The sequence below is a fragment of the Lissotriton helveticus genome, chromosome 6 (assembly GCF_964261635.1).
Source record: "Lissotriton helveticus chromosome 6, aLisHel1.1, whole genome shotgun sequence".
NCBI lineage: Eukaryota > Metazoa > Chordata > Amphibia > Caudata > Salamandridae > Lissotriton > Lissotriton helveticus.
Genome location: NC_136067.1, coordinates 1,641,139,940 through 1,641,156,764, shown reverse-complemented (window position 1 = coordinate 1,641,156,764; position 16,825 = coordinate 1,641,139,940). Strand labels below are relative to the sequence as shown.

The following is a 16,825-nucleotide window of genomic DNA, read 5'->3' as shown; positions in this document are numbered from 1 at the left end:
GGAGTGACTTGTGAGGACAGCAAAAGATACAGACACACAAACACTCAAATCTCAGGAGACAGAAACAGCATGTGCCTTTGAAAGTCACATGGTGCTGGAAGACATGACCAAGACCCCTCAAGCTAGAAACTCAGGACTAGTGTTTGAAACTTTGCCACTTTGTAAACAGAAGATGCAACTGTTGCATGTTGTCCGTGTTGCTACTGAGTGACTTGGGGAAGTTTTACCTTGTCAGTATTATTAACTGTAAAAATTGACATAGGCTGCCATTGGTGTCTGTAACTGGAGGGATTGTACATTGGTGGCTTTTTTGTTTAATGGCCCTGTTTGTATCAGTGTTGTGGTGGTGGTCACAGAGTTCTGGAGCACCCAACGTTTCTGCTGCTAGGTACAGTGGCCTGGTCTAGCCCTTGTTACTTTGTCTACCAAGCATTTGCAATGCAATAGGTCTCGCATTTGCAAGAGTTTAAGCTACTGCCATTGTAAATGACATTGCCTTTTATTTATGTTTTAAAAACCAACACATAAATAAAAGGCATTGTCATTTACAATGTCAATAGCTCAAACTCTCACAAATGCAAGACCTATTGCATTGCAAATGCTTTTTTATTTTTATATCAGTGCGGTGCAGACTTTTCAGGAGGAGACTTCGAAATGCATATCCTGTTCTTCATTTGCACGGGGGCTGGTAGTTAAGTGCGCAAAACGATGTTACACCGACAAGCGTTCTGCGATTTTTTTGCAGCCCGTATCTTTTTTCTTTCTAATAATCACATGCACTACTTTTCGACTGGTAGTTTTTTTTTTTTTTTTAATGATCTACGCATAGCCCAGTTCTTCTGCAAACAAGCAAGTGACAGCTTTTTGTCTGTGAGTGAGGCAGCAATTATCTTCAGAATTAAAAGTTTCTCTGCTCTTTGACCAAAAGAAAGCCAGTGGAGCATCTAATTGAATGATAACGACAGAAACGCCCGACTCTTCCTGGAGTTAAGTGCTAAGAAACAAAAGACAGACACTTCTGGACAAAATAATTCCAGCCCACTGAGAGCAGAGTTTATGAATTCAGGAGAGCGTGCTAGCCAGAGATAACAAGAACCGAATGACATTGTGAAAGCAGCGACCCGTGAGAGTTGCAAGCAAAGAGGGCACGAGCCGACATTGTGAAAGCAGCGTCCTGTGAGTGGTGCAAGCAAAGCGGACGCTGTTGCAGTTAACATGTTGTGCTTGCAATAGGAGATGCTCATTAAAGAAAATAGTGCTCACAGGCGCTAAAAACAATTGCCGTGTAACAACAGAAGTAAAAGGGCCAGTCCTAATGGGAGGTTACAAATGAAGACAAGGCAGTACTAATGAAGGAATAACAAGCCTCTTAACGAATCAGAAGCCAGAATTTACCAGGGCCAATGACACAAGCTAATTAAAAATGAGGGCGGAGAGTAGGTGGAGCTTCAAGACCACACCTGAATACAGCATGCCTTGCAGAGCAACGCATGCGCTACAGACGCTCGACCTAAAAAAGCCTGCAGGCTTTGATCACTGTGAGGAAACAAGATGCCCAAGAGCTTAAGAAAGAAGCACCACAAGCATTTTCGTTACAGTAGATCATGTGTGATGAACTGCAGCTCCAAGATGTGCAGCAATAAGCACACTATAACACATTCAAAAGAGTGAACATGACAGCTGATATAGGAAGTAGGATTTCCCCCATACCTCTCCGGCTCGGATTACATGTCTCTTCCCTCTGGGAGCTTCGAAAAATAATTGTTCTTTGGCACCTGAATTCACTTGTAATAATTTTCCTGTTGAATGAAGTATTAGACATTGTTCTGAGCAACTCAATACCACTTTTCAAACTTACAGTATCAGCAAGCAAATAAAGAATTTCATTTAAATATATAACATCTTAAAAATAGTTGGCAAACAAGCAGGTCATGAAAACACATACGCACTAACGAAAAGATACCTTTTGAACCAGGCACTTAAGTTAATCTATCCTTACTTGGCACAAAGAATCTTATTTCCTAGATAAGATTTGCCTTCTATATATGGTTAATTTGAGGGCTCTTTGTCCACTCACACCTGGCGGAAATGTCTTTCTTTAGACTATATTAGCCAATATATACCACTGGCATTGCCACAAAGAACAGTTGCTATATAGAGTAAACAGAACATTCTAATAAGCATGATGCTGTATCTTAGGTTTTTAGAGGATGCAGAAATTATGTTGAATTATTATGGCGAATACAAAAAAGGAGATTGCAAAAGTTAAAAAAAATCTTTGTCAACGTGTTTTGTTAAGCTTTACCTCTTGTGTCCCAATCAATGTGAGTGATGTAGCTGGACGCTCCTTTGCAGATGCCCACTCTCTTACTGGTCAGCACATTATATAAATCTACAAAATTGTCATGGGATGCCACTGCCAGGTATTTTCCTGCTTCTGCAAAAGAAACCAAGTTTCGTTGAAATGCATTTAAAAGGAAGAAAGGAAATAAATGCAATAATCTCACCCTCAGCTCAAGGACAGTGACATGAAAAACGCTTGCTAACCACAAGTATATACTGCCTATATCATATAAATCGTATTTGAACATTAAGTGAGTGTGTGAAAAGCCTAATGAAATTCTGGCAAGTCACCAGTGTTTTGGGGTCCTCTGTTGTAATCACTGTAGGGTTACGACTTGCAGTCAGTGCATGAGGCAATCCTGCCAATAAGTGTTGGAAAACTGTGTGTCACGCCCATGGACGTAGAGCAGAATACTCCATTTATGAATTCCATTCCTTTGCTGATCGGCAAGTGGATTTGTATTTTGACATTATTTAGCTTTAGGCAGCTGGATCGGCAGCTGGATCACATTAAACATCCAGTGTCTATGATACAATTTGGGCCAATCGTGTGACATCTCCGGTGCTACAGTAGATTTTCATTTCCTTTCTCTCCATTTTACACCACTATAGGATAGGATAGGAAGAACCCAAATCTTCAACATGCCACCATACTCCTCAGAAGCATGTGAACTCATTTGCAGAGAGCCTGCAGGGCTCCTTGCCCAGCCTGACTATCTTCAACATATTCTTGTCCCTACTGGCAGATGTCATCTGGGGTCACAACATTAACATCTGCACATACACAGATGACATGCAACATTTATTGTCTCTCTCTGATAAAACATCCAGCACCAGGAACAAGTTTACCACATGCGGAGGAGGAGCTACGCTAGCAACCAAGATGGCCGCATAAGCTCCCGGCTCCGTCGACCTCCGCCAGTTGCTCACAAATCCTGGCGATTATCCTGATTTCTCACCAGAACCCCGTGCAGCTGAGGTGTTCCTGACTCTAAAGGTGCAATCCCGGAATTTCTAGCTGCTTGAATAACGAAGATACGCTGTGTTCTATTCTCGGCCTAACCCAGAGTTGAAGCCGGGGCCTTGATTTCTAACCCAGCCGGGTTGGAGTTGAATAACATCGGCAGCGGGACGTGGGTAGCGTCCGGTCTCCTGAAGTGGAGTGTTTCTGGTCCGTTTCGGATGGTGGATCGGTGGCAGTTTTATCTCGCAGCTACGGCGGCGTGACGCATCAGTTGCCTTGGTCGGGGACCCGCTGCCCGGAGGCCCCGTTGGGCTCCCGGGGTCGATGGACTTGGTTCCTCGCTGGCGATGTTGAGATCGCGCTTTTGAGAGTGCCCACAGTTGTCATCGGATTTGCCTGTGCCTGGTGCCCCAGAGTAGTCGACCTCCGGGGTTCAGAGACCTGCTTGGTCACTTCGTGAGGGGCGATGGAGCGGGTGGAATGTACACCGTCGCTGCATACTGTAATGGCCGCCATTGGGGAGCTCCATTCACAGGTCACCGCCATCATCCAGAGGATGGTCGTAACGGCTGATATCATCTGTCGGAGACCGGACTACGACCCTCTGTCGGTTCTGGAACAAGCTGTTTTACCCGCGGAGCAAGAAGCGTCTGAGACGGAGGGCCCCGCGCTGCAGCCAGACTTAATATCTTTTGTCGACCCCCGAACGACTGCTAGCAAGCCCCGGACCATCGAAGCTACATCATGCCCTATGCCGATACCGCCCCAGATGGACATGGATGATCTTATATTTCAGAGCGAGTTCTCCAGTGACTATAGGACTGTTGCCTCACCCTTTTTCTCTTGGATGGTTCAAATACGCTCTAGCGATTTATCTTTGGTGAACAGCGGACATCGTTTGACTCTTAGACTTTGTGTACTATTATCCTGGTTTCAATCCTTCCGTACTGACTTTGAACATTCTCAACATTTTGATACTCTCATTGGGATGGCGGACCGAGCGGACAGGGCTTGCATGAAAAATCGCAGAGGCCAGGGTTGACTTTGACTGGATGGGTTTGAACAATGACTTCATTTAATACGGGATTTGCAACCTATATTAGCGCGGGAGTTGGGTGGTTCTTACAAGCTCCCCCCGTCTGATTTTAATCGTTGCACTGTATTATTCTGGATACGTGTAGGGGCGGGTTGCTACTGGCGGGGGGTAAGGGAGACCGGGGGCCTGTTTAATATTTCCTCCTCCACTCTTTCTTTTTCCTTCTTTTAGGTCTAGTTCCGGGGCGACAGGCACGCTGCTAGTGGGGATGGGCCTTAGCCATTGCAGGGGTGCAGGGTGGGGGGATTGGGGAGGGGTTTGTTATTTTGACTTAGTTTAGTTCTATGGCCTTTTTTTTCTTTCCTTTTTCTTTTACGAGAGACGGGTTGTTTATCCTGTATTGATTTTCTTATGTATCGGGGTGTCTGACTTGGCCTTCATTATCCTGAACTATGGGTGGGTGAGCCCTGCTGGTTGCTACTTTGCTGGATTGTTGATCGTACTTCTTCTTATTGATGTACCGAACTAGGTTGACATTGCATACTCCTGTGCGTTGAATTTTCCACATTGATTTATTCGCTCACCTATCGCAATATTGTATTCTATGTAAGACACCCGATATATGTGAATTTTTCTCGTTTTCTTCAATAAAACCCTTAAAAAAAAAAAAAAATTTTTAAAAGTTTACCACATGCATGACCGAAGTGAACACCTGTATGAAGTCCAACTGCCTCAAGCTGAACACAGACAAGACTGAAATGGTGATTTTCGGGAAAGATGCCTCCCGATGGGACTCCACTTGGTGACCAACAAATCTCGGATCTGCTCCCAAGTCAAGCACACAAGCAAGAAACCTTTGAATCATCATAGACATCAAACTGGGCATGTCCACTCAAGTCAACGCAGTTGCATCGTTAAGTTTCAACACCCGGAAGATGCCAAACAAGACCGCTGAGTGGCTACCGAACAACACCAGAAAAACACCCAAGTCCTCATAACCAGCAGATTGGACTACGGGAAACTCCCTATATGCAGGAATAACAAAAAACTCACACACATACTCCAGACTTCCGGAACAAAGCAGCCAAAGTAGTCCTCAATCTCTCACATCAGGCCTATATCACACCTCACCTAAGGAAAGTTAATTGGCTCCCAATACACAAGAGCACACACTTCAAGCTCCTCACCCAGGCATGCAAACCACTTCAGAACACAGTCCCTTCATACTTGAACAGCCAAGTACAATTTCACCATCCCCCCTGGCACCTCTGCTCTGCTGGACTCTCACTAGCACACACCCCTTGCACACACTAAAGCAGATAAGGAGGTTGTGTCTTCTCAAACATTGGTCATAAAACCTGGAACACCCTCCCACAACATATCAGAGCCTCCTCCTCCCTTCTTGAACTACGCGAGAAGCTGAAGACCTGGTTCTTTAAGTAAGCTCTCCCGAGGCTAGCCTCACACCCCTGATACAGTGCCAGTGTAACCTCACGGGGATATCTATCTAAATACATGTAACATTGCATATCAAGGATAAGGGTGTAAAAAACAAATGATGAAACAGTACCACCATGCCTTTTGAGCCTAAGAAGCACAAAAGCAACTTGAAACTGGTGTGGGATGCTTTAACCCCATGGATGCTCAGCATATTCCCCTGCTGTGCTGAGAAATCGTCAATCCCACACAACATGACGAGCTGGGCTCGTCATCAGTGTAGCAGCAGGCTACTTCATGACGAGCCCAGCTCGTCATGAGCGTGGAAGGGGTTAAGGTGATCATCTGTATAGGATGTATCAAGCTTGCTTGTGATGCACTGAACCCCTTAAATAACGTTTGTTGAAGTACTCAAGCTGCTATGTTTAAACAAAAGTAAAAAAATAGCCATCTTGGTTTGGGAGAAAGTACAGGGTGAGTAGTGGCAAAATATATCATATTGGAATGGGTTTCTGACAAGTGCATGTTTATCCCAAGACGTATAAACATGGAAGTCGGTGCATGCCCCAAACCCTGGGCACATGTTCAAACAGGGAAGCCACTTATGGCTCTCTGTAAACAGAGGTAAGATTCTGGTCTGTGCTACCACAACGTGCTGAGGCAGTGGTTGCAAGAAGTGCAGAGGCTACGGGACAGGAGGCACTGAGGTTGAGAGCACAAGACATGCAGTATTAACAGACAGGACACACGTTGAGGCACAGTGTAAGATGCCCTGAATGGCTGAGTACAAATCATGGCGAGGCACTTAAAGGTTGGGCATGAGATATTCTGAGGTTCCGGGGCACCAAGTGTGGTGAAATACCAGGTGTAAGACCTGCTAACATTCTAATGTTGCTTTGATCAGATGAATGGAAGTCCAGCTAGAGAGATATTTATGGACTATGAACAGAAGAGGGCACTCTGAGTAGCCTTGCACTACACCACATGAAATACCACCTTTCTTTACATTATGAGTAGCCTTGCATCACACCACATGCAATGCTATCTTTCTTTACGAAATTGTCTATATACATTGCACTGACAATCTAATACACATCCCCTTTTCAAGAGGGAAGACTGGTAGCAGTTTGGTGTCTTTATTTAATTATTTCCCACAATTTAAGTACATTGGTAATTGAAATTGACTTATGACAGTAATCATTCCTAAAACAGTGCTACTAAACATTTTAGTGATGGTAACAATATACTACAAGTCACAAATATATATGCATTGCTGCCAATCTGTACGTTAGACACTACAAATAGAAAATACCCAAACTTGTACCTGGAGAAAATTTGATATCGGCAATCATTTCCTTTCTGTGGTGGAATGAAACCATGTCTTCCAGGGTATCGGCATTTACCACCATAAAGCTCCCATCATTTAATCCGACGGCTAAGGCTTTGCCATCAGGAGAAAAGGCACAACACCGGCCACCTGTAGGAAACATGAACATCTAGTTTAACGTTTTAATAGCTTTTGTGGCAAGTAAAGTAGCTAATGGAGAACACTCCCTATACAAACCGTTTAGATAAAGGAATTTCCAGTAATATTAGTTCAGATAATAGTTAGGCCTCCTTTGGTAATGAGGGTTTGAGGCACATTTATATTGGTAACTGAGAAACAGTTACAAACTCATCCATCACAGGCTCACAATATACCACACTTGTTGAGGCCATGGCTGTCAGCTTACCACTTTTATCTAAAAGGTTTCTACAATATAGCTCAATTGGGAAATGGTTGAATGACCAGAATTTGATTCTGTAAACAGTTTGCATTGTGGAAGCTACAAAGCAGGCCCCACTGCTTCAAATATGGGTTAAATTAATGGGAGTCAAACATATGAAGGGTTGTAGCACTTACAAACCCACCGATTGATAAATCAGAGAGTTTGTACTCATCCCATATAGTGATTCAGAACACGTTTTCTGAATTGCTAAATGGGTTTCGAAATGGATACTGAATCGCAATTTCGATGAGGTGTTTATGGCATCTCTCCAAATGTCGATTTGGAAAAGTAAGTATGTATGGTTTGCGACTACAATTCTAGTCACAAACAACTGATAAGCTACCGAATCCCAAATTGTTGTGGTAACTGATTCGTAAAGGGTAAGTGGTCCTCTTAGGACCCATTTCCCTTTCGAATTTGGGTGACAACTTCAGGTGAGTAGGCAGTAGTCCAGTGAACACTGTCTGCTCTCACTGAAGTTTTCCAAAACGGAAAAAAAAAAAATCCTCTAAGGAATTGAGGCAATTCTCATAACAAAATGTTTTGGAAAGTCATCACGGAGATTGCGGTCTGTTGTCCCTTAGAAGTCACCATCCTGTGGTAGCAGCTAATCACAGAGAGACGCAAATTGGGACCTGTCTAAAGAATAATAATTAGGGAAGTCTGTCTGCAACTCTCGGTGAAGCAGGATTTTGTGAAACTATTTATTTGTAAATGTATGGGTTCGCAAAATTTGATTGCAATCACAAAAAGTTGGTGCACAAATTGTGACCGCTTTTTTGTGAATGTAATAGATCTGGCACAAAGTGACTTACCTTCGGTAACAATCTTTCTGGTGGGTACTCAACCTGCACATTTCTCACTTCATTAATTTCTACCAAGCAACAGACAGGATAGATAAAGGCAGAAATAGCTTCCCTTCTGCAGTACACAGTGCCACAATACCAGCTCAACTGCAGTACCGCAACATTACAGAGTCATATATGGTGCTTCCCCAGGGCTCCGCTGTCCGTTCCTTTCCTTTTTTCAGACCGTTAGAGGAGGAGACAAGACTGACAAACTCGTCAGGAATGTAGTGTAGAAAGTAATTTGAAACATTAAGTAAAATGTCACACTGATTCTTAGAAAGAGGTGGAGGATGGATTCAGAGAGGAATCAGCAGACAGATTCCACAGTATCCACTAGAAAGATACATAACATGTTCTTCTTATGGATACTGCCACTTGCAGATTCCTTACCTCATGAATTAATACTAAAAGCGTACAACCCAGGAGGTGGTTCCGAGAAGTTAATACTATCAAGACACCTTTCACACAGACTCATCTAGGTGTCTGCTCCAACATTCCCAACGCTGAGACAGTAATGTGTCACAAAGTTGTGGACCGAAGTCCAGGTTACAGTCTAAACTATGTCCCTACCAGAAATACTCCTGGGTAGTGCCAAAGAAACAGTCTTTGTTTGGTAAAATAGGTTTGATGTCCCTAAGAGCCACTTTTTATTTTATGCAGAAAAAGATGCAGGAGGACAAAAGTATTCTTTTGGGGTGCCTTAACGACCTCCTTAGGACCAGTGTTTCCAACTACGATTAGCCAACTACAACTTTTCTAAGAACAAACAATATAAAACTCAATGTCCCATAAAGATGCAGGGTGTGCAGTCTCCTTCCCTTGTTGGTAGGGCTCAGATGCTGAAAAACCTCCATAAGGACCACTAACCTGTCAATTAGAACATAACAAAAGGGGTATGCTCCCCACAAATCAGTAACCCTGAAATACTTCAAACAGATGTTGATACAAAAAATATATAGTCGTAAAGTAAAATAGGTGTACAGACAACCTTCTATCAGGTCCAGTCATGAACCCACGAGAAAACAAGGACCAAACCATGCCCCACCAAGGCATGGTAAACCATGAAGAAACATGTGAGCCAAGCTGTATAGAGAAACCAAGAAAGATTGATTGGTGAACAAAGAAATTCATGGGACAACTTTGCCAGCACATCAATAGTGCAGAGTAACACAACTGTCAGATTTGCCTGAAAAAAACTGCCTCCTCTTCAGCACACGAAAAAAAGCTTTCTGCTACTGCCATACATAGTCTCTACTGGAGGGCAAAGTGCAGCTATTGTAAATTTAAATCCTTTAGAAGATTATTATGATTGATTACACATCCAGTTACAGAGTTGTTCATACTGGAACACTGAATCAGTTGGAAAGTGGTGCTGACTAGCAGGGCGGCACTAGATTTGTCACAAAGTATCTTCAAGTTAGTTTTGGCCTATTATTATTATTATTACAACATTTTTGTCTGACCCATATTAGTGTGGACACCAATACGATTTGAAAATTGTGTGAACAGAAATAGAAGACCGAAAGCAGTTTTTACAATCAATGACAAAGAGGTCATGTTGATGGTGGCTCAGGATTACTATACACCATAAAACTGAAAGATCTGGTTCTTAACAGCTGGTCAAGAGAACACTAGAAATCTCAGGATGTGGATTTGAAGGGATATCAGTGTCCTAACATTGATGTAGGAGGTTTTATGTTAGCAAAAATTCAATTCTCAGAGAGGGAAGTATGTGGTAAGGTGTACATTGCAAAATCAGGACCATCAATATTAGGTTAGATGACACATCAATACAATCTGATATTGTGATTAATCCTAGAGCCTATCGTCAACTGCTCCACCAGAAGGGGGACAAATCAGGTCGTTTATTGGCATGGCTTCTTAAGCGTGAGCGCCCCCAATCATTCTCACGCTTCGGCAGGCAGATGGTAGCCATGTGTCTACACAGCATGGTATTAATTCTCTCATGCATGCTCACCTATCATCGGTGTACAGAGAAGAGGTGGGCGTGGTTCCGGATGTACTGGAGTGTTTTGGATGACCTTGCACTCCCCAGCCTCAATGAGAGGCAAAGCAAAGGTCTCAGTGAAGAAATTGGCTTGAAAGACCTGAAAGAAGCAGTGATCCACTGCAAATCTCCAGGACCTGATGGTCTGCCGGTACACTATTTTCAGACTTACGCAGACCTCCTGCTTTCTAACCTACTGGAGACCCTACTGAAAACCAGGCAGGAGGGATTTGAACCATCGTTGATGACAGAGGCGCAAATCGGGATGCTCCTTAAACTGGGTAAAGACCTGTGCATAGTGGTCTCCTTTTGGCCTTTATCAATACTGGTTATTGACACTAAGATACCGGCTAAAGTATTGGCAATGAGCCAGGGTAGAGAAGTAAAAAAAAAAAAAAAACTAGTCATGTTAACCAGAGAAGAGAATCTAAATGGAGTTCTTAATTAGCATGATAGTATGTTTGAAGACAGACCGGGAAAAGCCAAAAGATCTGTTTATAAAATAGTTTTAAGAAAAGGGCCTGTGCCTGGGAGACATATCACCCGGTGAGTCCCACTGACCATTAGGAGTGAGGTAGAGGCTATATTGTGCCAAATGATCAAAGATGGAGTAAATGAGCTAATGTAAGCCACTGAATGGATGTCTCTGGTGGTTATTACCAAGAAACCCAATGGATCATTGCAATTTTGTGTGGACCTTTGAAGTCTCAATGCCAATGCAGTTTCTGATTGCCTTTCACTTCTCAACATCAACAAGATGATAATGATGTTATCTAGTGGTAAGTATTTTTTGGAGTTAAACCTGAGAAGTGCTTACCACAAGCTCAAGTTGCATTCAGAATCGTGGCTCAGTGGTTAGAGGCGGCAGACCCGGAAGCTGAGATCGACCGTGGACCAGGGTTCGATTCCCCGCCTCGGCGGGTCTCGGGCTCAAAATTCCACGGACTCGACAATTCTCGCTCTGGTGCCTACTCAACTCACGGGGTCACACTCTGCGACTCTGGGCAATAGCTTGCTTAATCTCAACTACGGCCCCTCGCGGCGGGATGCCTGACTTTCACCTTGTGGACACCCTGCCGGGGTTTCTCACAGGGGAATACCAGGACGGGTTCCCTAAGCAAGCGCCGGGACGCTCACGGGCAGCCGTGCGCTTTACAAATCCAGCATATTTACATTTACATTAATGGTATTCATAGCCACCAAAGATGTCTACCAATTTACTAGAATGTAATTTGTGCTGTGTTCGGCTGTCAGTATTTTTCAAAAACTAATGTCAGATGTTCTTCCAGGAAGAAATCTTGATACCCGGTACCCCTATTGTAACACATAACAAGGCATTGGAAAAAAGCTCTGAGAAGAATTGCTGATTCAGGGTACAAACTTCACAAGAGAGTACAGATTTTTGAAAACTTAAATAGAACCCAAGGGGTACTTGATTTCAGGGGAAAGAATCAGGCCTAAATATGATTTAGTGCGGGCCATAGTACATGCTGCAGTGCCAAACAACAGGGAGAAAGTAAGCTCATTTGTGGGCCTGTTGGAATATTATTTTGAATTTATTGAAGGTTTTGCACACAAAACAGAGAACCTGAGAGAATTATTAAGGAAAAGGTGAAAGTTTGAATGGGGGAAGGTGCAGCAGAAAGTGCTTTTGGAGGTGAAAGCAGACATAGCTAATGGAAGAAGGCTAGCTTCTTTTCAAATTGGTTTGAAAACCATCTTAATAGTAGATGCAAGCCAATGGGAATTGAAACGGTTGCCTTCCATTTGCACAAAAGAGTAGAAAAGACTGCAGCGGTCTCAGTCAAATGGTAGGAGGAATTACTCATTCATAGAATGGAAAGCATTGTCTGCAGCATGGACCATCACTCGTTTTCGTACTTATATATGGGGCAGCGAAATTGCCTTATGGACTGATCACAAGCCATTGTTGAGAGTATTGAGACTTGGTGAACTAGTAATGGTTCAGCAAGATTAATGAAGTTAGCAGCTAAATTCAACATGTGTAGTTGTGTGGTATAGTATGTCCCTGGTTTGAAGAATATGGTTGAAGACTGTTTGCTCAGGTTGCCTGATGTTTCTGTGGAGGAATGCAATTTGGAGATAAAGGAGGTTGTGGCAAGTGTTGGGGATTCAATGGAAGGGTTCCGCAGCTCTACAACTATGGATGATGGGTTCAAGCAATGAGAGAAGATAACACTTTGCAGTTGGTAAGTGTTTAAATAAAAATGGAACAAGCAGGGAAACTACACTTTCTGAAGGGGTTGGGCCATATTATATGGTTGTTGGAGACTTGTAAAGGTGATGTGATCCATGTGGTATTAGGGAAAACTCACAGCTTGGCCCATGAAGGACTCTACAGGCAAACCATGACAACTAGTTAGATAAGAAAGTTAAGCGACGGGTAATGAACTGTGAAGTGCGTAAGGATGCAGAAAAGCGACTGAAGGTAGTATTGAATGTGGTGAGTAATGACAGCACTTATGTGACAAGAAAACAGCTCAGGATAAGCTGTGTCTGGATTTTATTGGTCCGCTTTTCATTCTGTCTAAGTAGGAGAGCCATGCTGCAGTATTGGTGGATGGCAGTTCTAAATAGGTTAAAGTCATGTTCATGTAGAATATCGCCATTCAGTCTACAGTTAGTGCATTGAGATAGATTTTTCAAACAGAAGGCATCCCAACCTGCTTGATCTGGATAGATGAAACAGTTCTCTAAAGGATGAGGTATCAAACATGTTTGCGCATTTTGATACAATCCACAAGGTAATGGGCACATACCACCAATGTGTTTGGATAATTGTGTATGCAACTAATCCTTGCTAGCTCACCACTGGCATCGTTACCTGCCTGTAGGTTATACTCTTTTTTGATGATGAACATTTATCTCATTGTTATGATTTTGTGTCCGTACGCCAAATTTTTCATCCATTGTTTGTCATAGTCGTGTACATGTGAATTGGTATGGTTATACATTTCATTCTTTTGACATTGGAACAGTGGAATCAGTTGAAGAGAAGTGTCTGGCCGGAAGGGCCTCACAAATTTTTGTCACAATAAATCTTCAAGTTACCTTTGGCAGTTTTGGCCTATTTTGATTACAACACCAGCCAAGGTAAAACACCTCAACCTAGGTGTAAGGCAGCTTTGATCACGTTATTTCAACCTAGTCATGGTCACAAGGCAGCCATTTCTTAATGTTTGTATAAATAACCTTCCCCTCCCACACAAGAGGATTTCTTACGAATGAAGTGGAAGTCAAGAATATAGAACAGAAGTGCAACAGATCCTATAGCTGCCCTTTCCCTACCGAAGTCCTACAATTAAGTTTGCCAGCCTCTTTTTCTGACAAAGCTTTCACTGAGCACAACAATATGGAACGTAGGGAGCAAGCAAGTAATCAAAATGAAAGTTCCACCAGAGGGAGGGAATATCCTTCCAGTCCCACAGTGGAACAGAAGTGGCTGTCCAAATGTGCCAAAGCTTTTGTAAAAGACAAGAGAATCACCTGATGGGTGTCCCACTGTGAAAGTATAGAAAGAGCCTCCTTCGGTAGAAGATGCCCTCATACACTGGCGAAAAGATGGCAAATACAATATTCTACTCTCATGTTCAGCTACATGGCCAGATCAATTGTGGTCCTCATAGCCTTGCAGGCCAATTTCTAATGCTAAATCCTTTAGAACTCCAGATACTGGGAACACTACCCACACCTTCCTGTGGGTAGGTTGATTCTTCCGAAATATAATCTTCCTAAAAGCATCTGGCCCTCCTAGGGTGATGGAAAGTCCTGAACGCACCTTACAATTGCCCTATCAAGAATAATCGAGAGGTATAAAAGCTGAAGGGGAGGACAAGAAGCAGGAGAAGATTTAATTCAAGACTAACAGAAAATGACCTTTCATGGGAGAAAATAAAATTAGTTTTTTAATTAGCCCACCACCATTAACCGTGCTCGATACATGGGAACACCTGTATACCCGATCCACCATGATGCACTATCATCACCAGCACAATGTGCTTGAAGAGATGACACCATGCCAAATGGCAGGAATGTATGTTGAAAACCAGTGAAACCTACTGAAGAAGACAAAAAACACTTGTTTCATCAAACAATTAGTCAAATTTTCGTTTATCAAAAAGCATACACTAGGCCAGCAGTCCCTGGTACCAAAGGGGACTACTTTTTCTATGTAAGTGCACAATGTGCAACAGCAGACTGCCATAATTTAGAGTAAAACCAGCCAATGGCTAAAGTGGGCTGACCCACTGCATAGTCGGCATGCTTTAGTGGGTAGATGAATAACACAACAGCCGAATGGATGAAGAGGGCTGGTTGAAAGTCGCTATAAGTAAGCATAATGTATGTATATAATTTTACTAATATCCAAAGGCCAAGGCTGATGCCAGACGTAAAAATCTAGGCAGTGAAGTTAAAGAATTTTAGTCATATTCACCTGATGTTATGATTTAAAATACCGTACGTGACCCACTCAGAGGACAGACTTTCCTATGATAGATGAAGAAATGAATACTTCCCTCTTTACCGAACCTATTCATTCCTTCCTGTGTTATAGAGGACTATGGAGAGATATGTATCTATTGTTTCCTTGAAATTGTGGGTCCAAAATGTTGTTCCAGGACTAGTAGCCATATTAGCTTGCTGACCTTCAAGAACAAAGGAGTTGAGGTACTACCAGAGAATGCAGCCTGCTCATTTTGAACTTGCCACTTGGCAATAAATGTGTACTGAAATTGTAGGAAGCACCCTGCAACTAGAAACAGTGAACCAAGGTTGGAAAATCCAATTATGAATATTTAAGGACATTTTAAAATTGATGTAGCTCTATTTTATCAAGATCATTTCCTGAGAAAATGGGTAGAATCTCTATTAGTGAACTTGAAAAGTTATTTGCTTTTAAACACATAAAGCATTGTTTCCCTAAAAATCCTGACGGGGGTAAGTACTAAGCTGGATGGAGATGCTGCAAGTTAAGTTGTACGGTTATTTCCTTTTTTTAAATACACTGTTTCCTAAAAAAACAAGCATTTACAATGCAACGGTTTCGCCTTTGCAAAAGTTAGAGCTATTGGCATTGTAAATGACAACATTTTTATTTATGTGTTGATTTTGAAAACAGATAAATAATTGCCATTGTCAATTACAATGCCAATAGCTTAATCTCTCGCAAATGCCACACACACACCCACAGAGAGCCCCCCACACAGAGCCCCCCCACACACACACAGAACCCCCCACACACACACCCACCCACACAGAACCCCCCCCACACACACCCACACAGAGCCCCCCCACGCACACCCACACAGAGCCCCCCCACACACCCACACAGAGCCCCCCCACACACCCACACAGAGCCCCCCCACACACTGCGAGCCCCACCACACACTGCGAGCCCCCCCACACACCCACACAGAGCCCCACACACTGGAGGCAGATGTCTCTTCTTGTCGCCTCGCAGATAATCCAAGCACAGATCATGCAGGGCCCCCCTCGCTTCCCAGGGATGGGAATGCAGCTTCTTGTCTCACAAGTAAGGCAATGCCTGGCTGGAACCCAGCAACCGATTCCTAACCAGCCAGAAGAGCACCGCCAGCCGAGCAGATAATAGCTGATGAGCTCCGTGGGCTGAGGGAAGCCGTCATTGTCATGGGTCAAAGCACACTCGTCACCAGACAGGGTCACTGGTCTATGCAGAGGCGTAACAAAGGCCATGTAGGCAGTGGAGTGCAGGGGATCGCCCACGCAACTGGTGGTCCCCGTTCTGCCCACGAATTGTCATATATATAAGGCACAGGAGTTTCGGAGACCCCGCACCACATTCTGTGTGTGGGTGGTGGGGTTTTTGCGTTACACCACTGGTTCTGCAGCGTGCCTGCGGTGCACATTCACAGACCAGCAATGCTCGTGCAACACACTGCCATACGTTTGGCATGCAAGCATGCTTCCCTATGCTCTGAACAGCTCATGACTGTGTAAAAAAGTATAACGTGCTGTCCTATGGTCTCGCGCTATCCAGGACTGCACATCAACACTTTGCCTATACAGGACTGCACATCAGCACTTTGCCCCATGCATCGTCGAGTTCCAGGCAAGTGCAAGACCCAAGTGTGCTACCTTTTACCACAATGCAGGATTGTGCATGAACATTCGCCCCCCCACACACACCGAATTCGTTGTAGGACATCAAGCATGGCCCCAGACGCACACTACAGTACTGTGCATGACCACACTGTCCCGTGTTCTGCCACAATCCAGGACTGTGAAACGGTCTGAAACAGCTCATGACTGTGTAAAAAAAGTATAACGTGCTGTCCTATGGTCTCGCGCTATCCAGGACTGCACATTAACACTTTGCCCCATGCATCGTCGAGTTCCAGGCAAGACGGCAAACAAAGA

The 16,825-nt window shown here is 43.6% G+C and overlaps 1 protein-coding gene across 1 annotated transcript in view; it reads right to left on the bottom strand.

Annotated features, from left to right (window-relative positions):
- Window positions 1-16,825, bottom strand: part of EML6 (EMAP like 6) — a 928,771-nt gene that overhangs the window by 249,511 nt on the left and 662,435 nt on the right. The window contains exons 22-24 of the mRNA XM_078649484.1: window positions 7,105-7,257; window positions 2,306-2,437; window positions 1,711-1,799 (exon numbers count right to left, since the gene is read on the bottom strand). Of these exons, the coding sequence (XP_078505610.1) occupies window positions 1,711-1,799; window positions 2,306-2,437; window positions 7,105-7,257 (374 nt within the window). The remainder of the gene's footprint in view (window positions 1-1,710; window positions 1,800-2,305; window positions 2,438-7,104; window positions 7,258-16,825) is intronic.